The sequence below is a fragment of the Talpa europaea genome, assembly GCF_964194135.1.
Source record: "Talpa europaea genome assembly, chromosome: 1".
Taxonomy (NCBI): Eukaryota; Metazoa; Chordata; class Mammalia; order Eulipotyphla; family Talpidae; genus Talpa; species Talpa europaea.
In genome coordinates this window covers 139448695-139459864 of record NC_140073.1, presented here as the reverse complement: position 1 = coordinate 139459864, position 11170 = coordinate 139448695, and the positions used below count along the sequence as shown (strand labels likewise).

Below are 11170 nucleotides of genomic sequence, written 5' to 3'. Positions count from 1 at the left end.
ACAAAATGGAAATTTCAAAGAAATTCATGGAAGAGGTGTTTGAGAGTTATCCTAAGCAGAAAAGGTTTAGGGAAAGGACACAAGAAAAGACTGATAAAAGAAAAGATGGGGAAGGGTGATAAAAATAGATACTCCCGAAGAGCAGTGTTCACAGTCCTGCCGCAATTAGTACCACTCTGGTCAAGTCACCATAGTCTGCACTAGGCTTAGCTCCTCTGGTCCCAGGCTGCTCTGGGGAAAACAGCATGCTCAGCTTGCTTGGCCTCTCCCCAGTGCCTATTACTTGCGGTGGGCCTAAGAAGGAAGGGTTCAGACTCCTGGGATGAGGCTGTTATTTCTCTTAGTTCTCAGCTCCATGGAAATTCTTAGGGGATACAGGCTATAGATAAAAGATGCAGGAGGAATAGGAAGGTCTCAAATGATGAGTGAGGAGGCAGGGTGGTTTGATTTTTTAAGTTCCCCTGATACTTTTTATTTATGTATTTGCTGCTTCTAGCAAAACCAAGAAAGGAAAATAATTCATACATAGAATGCCTGTGCAAATTGCAAACCAATAACCTACTACCACCAGGAGGTTCTGGCCTCTGTCCTGGGTATAGTTTCAGAGCTGTGAAAAAGAAGGGATATGTACATCGATAGGACCCGATCCCAGGAAATTTTGGATCAAGAAAAGTCCAGGAACATGCACTTGCAAAGTGGGATCGGGGAAGAGGCCTAAAACTGGGTTCATTGTAGATGAAGCCTAATCATTTGGAGTTGGTTATTTGCTGACATGCCCTTCTTTCGTTCTTTCAGACTGAGCAGCTGTGGGGAAAATTTCTAGTCTTTAGAGCCAAATCAGTAATATTGGACTAGAAACTGCTTAATGAGCCTCAACCCTAAAACAAGTTGTGCTAGAATCCAAGGCAAAAATAAAAAGACCCACAAAGTCTAGAAGTCAAAGACAGTAGCTCTACATAGAGGGAGTTTTAAGTTTTAGTCCAACTCCTCCGGGGCTTCAATTTGGGAGGTGGGGAATGGTGGGAGACTGGTAATTGGGGAGAAGATGAGGACTGCCTGACCTGCAATTAATTTAAACTACTGCGGAGTGTGAAGGATGAGGAGTTAGAAAGCAGGGGGAGGGTCTTTTTGCTGCAACAGCGTTAGCTTCTATTTCTATGGAAAGTCTAGTCTAGTCGTGGATGAGCACCATGGGACAATGCAGATAACAGTGACTCTCTGGTTAAAAAATAAAATCTTTCCAGTAAGCACCCCTCTGGGCGCCTGTGTACCCCGCAGGCCTGCTGTCCCGGGCCTCTGCTTCAGTCTGTGGCCTCCGGTGAGCCTTTAAAACCCAGCTTCCCCCGCCTCCACCCCCAGCTCCCGCTCCCAGACAGGTGTTTTCCCAACTCCTAAGGCCCACGATTTTGGGGAGTGGCTGAGCCAATAAGATTTCCCTTTGGGGGGGGGGCGGGAGAAAAGGCGTGGCCAGTTGGGTCAGAGCGGGGCGGGGTTTGCGCGGCAGAGCAGAGCCTGCCTGGTTGCGTGGAGGGTTGTTTTATTTCCCCCCCCTACTTTTTTTTTTTTTTCTCCTGGAGTCTTATTAATTTCTCTGTGGGGCTGCAGCTGGAGACCGCGGAGCGTTGGAAATGACGCTCGGAGCTTTAATTACCGCAGCCGCCGGACAAGTGTAAGGAAAGCTGACAAGAAGAAGGACAGGATCGGGAGAGAAGCAAAGCGCTCCCCCCGCCCCCCTGTCCCCTCCCAATTTGGACTGGAGGTGCAAGGAAACTGGAAAGGGAGCCGAACATAGCCCGGCTGGGGGGTGAGGCCGGAAACCTACCGCCTCTTTGCAATCAACTTTTTTTTGGAAACCTTTTTCCACCCCCTTCCTTTTTATTGTTGACCAACCAGTGAGAAAGAAAGTGAGGGAGCGAGAAGACCAAGGCTCACCCGGGGAAATAGCTGCACAGTTCGGCCCGAAGCGGCGGGCGCACACGCGCGAGCACCCTCCATCCGCGCCCTCGCGCGCACCCTCTCCGGGTCCTGCGGCCCCGGGCCCTGGACCCCCGGGCGCCCACTCGCTCGCCCGCGCCGGGAGCCGCTGCACCGAGCGCGCGGCGCGCCGGGCCCCTTCGCGCCCCACGCGCGCGGGGCAGAGGGCCATCCTCCGCGTGCCCCCGAGGGGATATGCCATTTGGACATGTAATTGTCAGCACGGGATCTGAGACCTCCAAAAAATGAAGCTGGCGGCAGGACTGTGGGTCTGGGTGAGTCTTCTCGTGGCAGCGGGGACCGTCCAGCCCGGCGCCTCTCAGTCAGGTGGGTCGCTTGCTTTCTCGCGCTCCAGCTGTTGAACCTGCTGCCTCCGGCTCGGCGGCGTCGGGAGGCTCCCTCGCCCCCTGCCCACCCTGCCTCCCGCTGGCTCCCAGGCGGGGCGACCCCTCCACCAGGGCTGCTTCCCTGGGCTCTCTTGTCTTTCTTCTCTCTGTCCCCAAACTTAGCCTTTGTGTGCTATTTACTGTGGACGATCACTCTGCGCCCCTCTCCTTAAGCCCCTTCTTTCTTTCCTGCGCGTTTTCTGCGCGCCTAAGCGGGATCCCTTCGGGTCGCGCCGGTGCTGCAGGCGGGGGAAACCCAAATCCCGAGTCGGTGGAGACGTGTGTCTCCCCGTCGGTGCTCCCCCGGGGAAGCGCCCACCGCGGGGGCCGCGGGAGTGAGGGGCTCCCCTGGCGGTGCCAGCTGGGCCGCTTGGACGCGGGAGGGCGGTGGGGAGTGGAGCGCGGAGAGCCGGGCTTGGCACCTGTGTGTGCTGCTGGCGGCCACTGCGCCCCCAGTCGCCGGAGCTGGCGGGGTCAGCCCTGCCTGGAGCCCAGCCTGGGCAGCTGGAGCGCGGCGGGCGGGCGCACCTCGGTCCGGGGGCGCAGAACTCTGGACCCCTGGAGCCAGCGTGCCCGAGTGCTAGCCCGATCGATTTGTGGGGAGCTTACTGGCCTGCCTGACCTCTTAAAAGAAAAAAAAAAAAAAGGCTTGGCACACTTGAGCCGGGAGCCCAGCCTTCCCGCCGGTGGCTGTGCTGGCTCCAGGAAGAGTTCCTCCTGCAGTTCAACTTGCTATTGGCCAGAGTCCCTCCAACTTCTCTGCTCGCTGCCCGGCGCGGCCGCCGAGCCGACCCGTCGCACCAAGTGGTTTAACCCCGGGCGGGCGCGGCGGAGCTGGGCTCGCAGCCCCTGCGCGCCGGAGAGCTGGAGCGCCAGGTGCTGGGACCTGCCAAAGGTGGTCCTGACCCCCGAGAGCGAGCGCGGGGGGCTGGCGCGCCGCGGCGGGCAGGGCGCAGCGCGGCACCTGCAGCGCCAGGGAGCTCAAAGTTTCTGCCAGTGGAGTTTTCCCGGGGATGGAAATGGGACGCGAAGGGACCGAGGAGGGCCGGGGTCTGACGTGGCCCGGGGGGGGGGGGGCTTCCTGGAGAGCCGGGAGATTTCCGGAGCCATCCGGGCTGGTCGCGGGAGCGTGGGAGGCAGCGAGAGGAGATAAAGCCCCCGGGAGTGGCGAGAGGGAGAGCTTTAGGCCCCCGGAGGGTGTCCTTCTGACCTCACCGAGAAAACAGCGCGCTGTAGTTTGCCCGCTCCGCCCCCGCCGACGCCTCCCCCGCCCAGCCTAGTAAATAACAAGTTTTCCAATCGTTGAGCCTTTCAAAATGACCTTCGAATGGCACAATGTGCGCTGTTTGTGCTGGCGGTCTGCACCCTCCCAATTACTCCGAAATTCTTCATGCATACCAGGTCCCGCGCTGCAGCCACCTCCGGAATTACACCAACGGGGACTGGAGATTCCTGGCGGCCTCTTAGATACATCCCTTTTTATCTGCCTCCCCACTCTGCATCCCTTCATATTTCCCCTCAATGGGTTGATTATGCACATTGACCCATTCAAAAGCAGTTACGACTGACAAGCAGGCTTAGCTGGGAGGAATTTCTACGAGGCGACCTACTGGGGGTGTCTGGTTCAGCCTCGGCCGCTGGGGGACCCGGCTTGGAGTCCGGGGCGGTTTGGTATTAACTGAGACTCCGGGTTGAGCTATGCCGAAAAGCCCTTTTCAGAATTTCTGCAAGGAATGCAATCCAAATTAGTTCTGCAGCTGTCCCCTTCCACGTCTCCGGCGACACCGCCTCGCGCCCTCGCTGGTCTCCTCTCGCCTCCCCGGGCGAACTGTCAGACCCACAGGCGAGCCCATTTGGAGCGCTAGGATTAGCGTGCCATTGTTGCTCCGTGTGTGACTCTGTACTTGAAATTCTGGGGGCACAAAGGCGAGCCTCACTTGTTCAAAACACAAAGTGATCGAGATGAAAGGGCCGCACAAAGAAAAGCTCTCGGGTGCATCCCTGGTATAATTGCAACTCGCATGCTAAGGTGATCCACTGGAAACTGCAAATGCCCCCAGGGACTTCTTTTGCACACCCCCCCCCCAACCCCACCCCCCATTCTGCTGCACCTGGCAGGGAAAGTTCAGCTGGTTTGAACGTCGTGCTTTTCTCAAACCACGTTGCTCTCTGGGGTGTGAGCGAGGCGCTGTGTGTTTGTGGCTGTGGAGGTGTGGGCTGTACGTTCCCAAGTAAATACATACTGCGTGTCTCCAGTCTCGCGGTTAGCAGTCAGTAGCAGTTTGGAGGAGTTTGTTTTGGTCCAAATGAGAAATTAAGTGCGGATAAGTAAACTAAGCTGCCAGAGGGCGACAAGATGTTGAGTGAATTGCTTTTAGATGAAACAAATTAAGGAAACGAGGGAAGACAGTCTGCTTCTCGCATTATTAGACACGCTTGGAGTTCAGGGGAAAGTGGCATATTTTTGAAATGCTAATTTCTTAAGAAGCAGAAGGAATGCACCTTATTTACTGCTCTATGTGAACAGAATAAAAATATGGGGAGGGGGGAGATCCCGCTGTGCAGATCTATGATATTTCTTAAAATAATTGTAACAGAAGACGACCTGTTTTTTATTTTTTTCTTCTTTTGCTTGGGGAAAAAAACAGATTTAGAGAATTTTGTAGTCATTCTGAAGGGTTTTTGTCTCATTGTCAGTGATTTATTTTGTCTAGAAATATTATAGCCAGAGGTTCTTTAGATGACAATTAAAAAACCTCTACCAACAAAAGGAATAACACAAAAGTTGTCTTCCTGATATGATTGAAAAATAATATCACCTTCTATTGAAATAGAATATATACACTAGTATTGAAGAAATACTCTTACATACCTGATAGATAGGTGATGAATAAGTTCAGTTTTCATTTCTTATATGCAAGTAACTTAGTCCTGCTTTTCATTCTGTAAAAGAATATGCGGTCCCCCTCCATATTTCTCTCTATATATATCTCTGAAAACTTAGGTGTTTTTTTCTCGCATTCAAGAAGCAAAAGATTAGTAAAACTCAACTTAGGGGAAATATGTTAAATATATTTTTTAAAAATCCTTTTTTTTTTTTCTACATGGGTGTAATGTAAGCACTGTTTGCTTTCAATTTTGGAATTCTTATATGTATGAAAGGGGCCTTTTTAAGAAAAAGGTGTTATTTTTTTCTTCAAGATGCTTCTAAATAAATTTATATCTATAACTATACTTGCAAATCATTCAAAAATACTATAATATAGACTCATGATATGGTTGAATGACTATGGTTATATCACAATGCCTTGTCTTTTTAATTTTTTTCTGTTACACTAAAATGCTTTTATTTATTTTAATCATGCATGAATAGAAAGTCATTTTTTTTTTTTTTAGAAAACCCAAGCATTTACTCCTATATATTTTTTCATTTAGTCACTGGAAATAGATCTTCATTAAAAAATTACATTAGAATAGTTACAAGGGCATGCACTTCATGGAAGATTTACGTATTTTTCACTTTTCCCTGAACACTGTAAGTTAGCATTGGCTGATTTTTAGAGTTTGCATTCATTTGAGGGAAAATCATATTTCCTGCTTAAAGTGGATTCAAATATTTAGTATTCATGAGCTTTCATCCCTTTGGTTCTTAAATAGAAGTACTATTTATCATCTGTCTCATGCATTCACCCTTTCCATTACTATAGATTTTTTTCTTTACATCTTATTATTTATTGAGTTTACACATGTGAATATATATTTTCCCCTCCACCACTAAGTGTATTCTTTTTTTTTTTTTGAATGTCTTTCCCAGAAACCTGCCACTCAGCCACTGCAGGAGTCCTCTGAGCCAGTATCATTCTTTCTTTCTGATAAATCTGATATTGCTGGTTGGCTGGACAATTGCAAGCCATTCCATTGCTCAGATTTATTCCTGCAAGAAAATAAAAAGGCATCGATCCAAAATCACTAACACCTCTCAAAGCCCTGACTCCAAGGCCGGATCTTTCCAAAGAGAAGTCCCCTTTTACCTTTCTCTTGCACTCTGTTCCTTCTCTTGATCAAAGGTAGAAGATAGAGAACTGTCATGCAAAAAATGCTAGGGATGCAAGGAATTGTGCTCTTTCCAAATAGTCTGACGCCTGTTACTAGAGCCATCTTGAGATTAATGATTATATCAAGTGCACATTTTAGAGAATAGATTGAATTAGGGTACCTTAAATATTGTAATGCTTTAGGAGTTTCATTTTAAAATTTGATTTCAAGACAGTTATTAAGAAAATTTCACTTCTGTTAAAAATAGCAACAAATTTTCCTTCATCTTACAATATTATGCTATTGTTGGCTATCCGTGAGTTACTTCCAAGCAAATCATCAAAAAAGATGTTCTGTTTACCTGCAAACTTGTTGGCACTTACTCTGTTTGATTGCATCTATCTGAGAGATACTGTTTTATAAGAGATTTTAATATTTACATTGAAATTAGCTTATACATATTCAAGCCTACAGCTGTTCTACAAAAATTAATTGTCAAGCATATTCCACTGTTATCTTTTGCAGTGATCTACTGAGTGTATTATGCAGGGTAGAATTTAATCATATTATAAACTTTTCCCCAGGTTATATGATTTTAGAAATGTTCTGCTATGTTCATTTGACCATATGGAACCAAATTGCATCTTTTATCTCATACTCCTTTTCTGAATTATTATAAATATTGGGCAATTGAAGTAAAACCTTGCTTTTCATGATTTCCAGTATAACAATTGACTGGAGTTTACATTTTAAAATGAAAAATAATCTCCTAGTTTTTTTTTAAACTGTTTTAAACATTAAAAGATCTTAGATCAGTTGTTTCCTGAAAATTAGCTTTTCTACATAATTTGAACAGGAATTTGACTATTTTGTGATTAACTTCACACCAGACATAGTCAAGAGTAGGTTAAATCAGGATTGCTATGTTGTAGCATAGTTCCTTCAGTTTCTTCTGAATACCAGAGCAGCTTCTTGACTTTGTAACTTGTCTTGTGTTCCTGGGGAAAACAATGTATGTGATACACTCTATTTCTCCATTGTATACTCTTTTCTGAAAAATGGTTCTAACATCTTCAATGATATTGTGATACATTCCAGTCACAAGTTAACTGATATATTTAAGATGTGCACATATGTTTTAATAAACATAATTTACATTTTATAGCTGACCATCTCTATCAGAAAGCTCCTCTCTAAATGATTTAGATTATCAACTCTAAAGCATTTGTATTGAGGGCCATTTTCCCAAAATATTACTTTTCAGAATTGTTCTATAGCACTTTAGATTTCATTGTATTTTTTCTCTCTTTTTTCTGAGTTGTTGGTAATTCTGATACGTTTATTAAATAAATTCAACAATTTTCCAATGTTTTAATCAAAGCTTTAAAGCCCCTTTGTTTTCATATTTAACACTTAAACTAGCTCTATCTGTACTAATTGTTAAAGAGGGAAGAGAACTGTCTCACTTTCACTACATTGAAGTGAATGAAATATGTGGGTATTTTTAGATCTCATTCCAAAGTGCTTTTTGGGACATGTAATACTTGTTCTATGGTTATTTTCATTTTGAATAAATTATTACTCTGCAGTCCCATTGCTTTGCACAATTCTAGGGGGCAGCAGTCACATAGAATTTAATGAAATGATTCATGCCCAAGCACAGGAACAGCCCTGCAGCTGGGTAATGCTTCAGAATAGAGCACCAGAATAAAAGTTAGGAGAATTGAATTTTGGACATCCAATCAGTTCTATGTGATCTTGGCTTAGATGTCTTACCTTTGTGTCTCAATTTCCTCATCTCTATTAGTGCAGCTGAAAGGATACCTAAATAATTAAAATCTTGAATTTTCTAAATGACATAGCTAAACAGAAAAAGCATATTTAGATTTTTTGGAAAAAGAAATCCATTCATTTTCAATTATTTTCATAAGTGGATCTCTGTTTTTTAAAGTGAGTTAGTATCTGTAGCTCTAGTATCTAAAACAGGTGAAAAGGTCAAAGAGGGCTGCTTTATTAACAAAGCCTGAACAAAGCTTCAGCCAGAAGCCAACTTTGTGCCCCTGCCTTTGGTACTCCCCGACTTCCATTTCCTCTCTCATCTCCTGTCTGGGCTTTACCTAAATCTAGCACTATTTAGAAATTACCGATCAGTTCCAGTCCTTTTATTTTTTTAAGTGAGCAAACTAGGAGGGAGCACAGGGAAGTTAAGTGATGAAGTATCATCTCCTGACACCAGCGTCATTTTCTTTAGCATACAGAGACATACTATAAAAGTTGCAAACACTTATGAAAAACTAGATTTTTTTTAAAGAGAAATATAAAATTGAAATGAAAACAAATGAATTGGATATATGGGCCTAATTATCATACCGTGATATTCTTATCAATGGTAAGACTGTGGGATCATCATCATTTTTATTTTAGGGAAGTAATCATTGATTGCATTTATAAATTTCAGCAGATTAAAGATTAAGATTAACAAAAAAAGAACTTTGTTAAGGCATAGTTTTATGAGATTCTATTTACCTTGTAATGCCTAACCTGAATATAGGATTTTGACCCTTAAAGTTGGATAATCCATACTATTATCTGTATACCATAGTACCTTCGAGAGTTTTTTATATGGGACTTTATTTAGATGACCAACAGAAGAAAATGCCCAAGTGGAGAATGGTATTTCTCCATTCTCTGTAAAGTAATATGCATACTTAAATGTTTTATAAAGAATAAGCAGTGGGCCCTTCATCAGTTAGTTGTTCGGGAGCCCTTAATCAACAAATCCATAGGAATCCTTCAGATTGGTCGAGGCTCATCCTTGGGTCCAGGGATCTTTATCTTTTACACTGTGTTTGAGGGACCCTCTTCTTTACGTCCCTACTGAGATCACAGTTGTATTCTTCAAACAAGTGCATATGCTATGCCTGAAGAACCACTTAGATTATATATATATATATATGATATTATATATGATATGATAGCATGTTATATCTATATATCTATTTTATGGTGCATTTTCCTTCCTTTAGTTAGTCTCTGCAAAATGCTTTTTCTGGGCTCATGATTTGCAGTGTTGTTGATTTCACCTTAACTCTCTGATTGTCACTAACTTCCTTCAAGCGCTAGAGCTTTCTTGGATATGATCAGCATTCTCATAGGCTGTGATGACAAAAGGGAGGTTTGCAATGTGTTTTGTCAGGGAAGAGACTTCTTGTTAGGAATTTGAAATAAAAATGGACCCCACCACCCTACCTTCCTGGCCTCCCTTAAAGCATTAACACAGACACTGTGAAACATCCTGTGCAACACTGTTAAACCTCCCCTTGAGAAGTAAACCTCCCCTTGATCATTACTGTTAATCATGTTAGTTCCATTATGTACAGTTACCAATGAATATAAGCACTTACATCAGACTCAATTTCTGAATATAGGTAGCTAAAGCAATAGGATTCAAGGCTGTGTGAATGTTTGTGTATATTCGTGTCTATGTATTATATACATACACTTTAAAGAGAAGAAAATGAACGGTGCAATATGCACTTGTTAATTTCCCCAAAAGTCAGATTTGTAAATAGTCAGTTTCACCTACTACATCTTTACTACTCTCTTGACTTTTACTTATGTTTGTTCCCATATACATCTAGTATAGGAGGACATCAAAGTTTTAAGCCTTTAGGATACAAATGGGGATTGTAAATCTGCTTTCAAAAGATGCATCTGTGGTCTTTTGTGATGTGTCATAACTGGTTAAGACTGGAAAAAATGGCAATGGGGTCTCCAGTTTCTGTAACCATAGCTGGTATGGTTTTACTTTGAATATTGAGTTGTATCATCAAGTATTTCAGGATGAGTCCCTGTGGTTAGAATGGAGATGCCTAATTGAGATCATGGATGGCACTGACTATTTTGCTTAGGTGAACTCTCATGTTACTCGAATCTTTGTCATTATTTCCTGCAGACTTAGAAAATGTAAGTTTTTTCTATAGGGACCTACCTATGAACACCAAATAAAAATAATATGGTGTAATATTTATTTTCAATACACACTTTCATTTTCAGGATTTCCTTTTACCTGATCATTTTTTTCTGGTGCTAGAACAGTTAAACAAGTTATTTATTTATTTTAAGGAGATTAGATTACATGGCTTATCAAAATGTATTCTCTAAAATTTTTCTTGACCTCATCTGGTACTTAAAAAACTCAGAGCAGGAACACCAAAGTCTGCTTTATTAGTGTCCTTGTTCAGTGTCTTCTTACCTCCAAGATTCCCTTCATGTCACTGCCAGATGACTGTTTCTAATATAACATGCTTATTATCCTTTTTCTACTCAGAAGCATTTATGGGTTCCCATTATAAAGTTCAAAGACTCCTAAAAAAAGTCTTCAGTTTCCTTTTTAATCCAGCCTTAAGAGTTTGTTAAGATGTATTCTAAGGGCCAGGCTGACCAAGTGAATATTCCATGACTACGCCTTGCCTGTTGTGTTTGCTTTTGCTCACTGCTTTCCCTGGACTTCATGCCTCACTTGGCATCTCTGCCTTTCCAACCTGTTGAATCTTTTCATTTCTATATTTCATCATTCTTCTTCATGCCACTTCCATCACTAATCACCCTGCCTATAATCCTTATTTACCAGTTATCTAGCATTTCATTTTAAACCATACTAGAGTTTTAACTTTTTACGAGTGAGCAGTTTTATCCCGGGCAGATACTAATGCAGTGCCACATACATAGTAAGCTCTTTAAAAATAATTTTTAATGAAATAATATATGCATTT

At 43.4% G+C, this 11170-nt stretch overlaps 1 protein-coding gene across 2 annotated transcripts in view; it reads left to right on the top strand.

Annotated features, from left to right (window-relative positions):
• Positions 1 to 2219: 2219 nt before the first annotated feature.
• The window catches only part of ERBB4 (erb-b2 receptor tyrosine kinase 4), a gene marked incomplete at both ends in the record, with an annotated part of 956569 nt that continues 947618 nt past the window's right edge, over positions 2220 to 11170 (top strand). For both annotated transcript variants that reach the window (XM_084249633.1, XM_084249632.1), the window contains one exon: positions 2220 to 2301. In XM_084249633.1, the coding sequence (XP_084105759.1) occupies positions 2220 to 2301 (82 nt within the window). The remainder of the gene's footprint in view (positions 2302 to 11170) is intronic.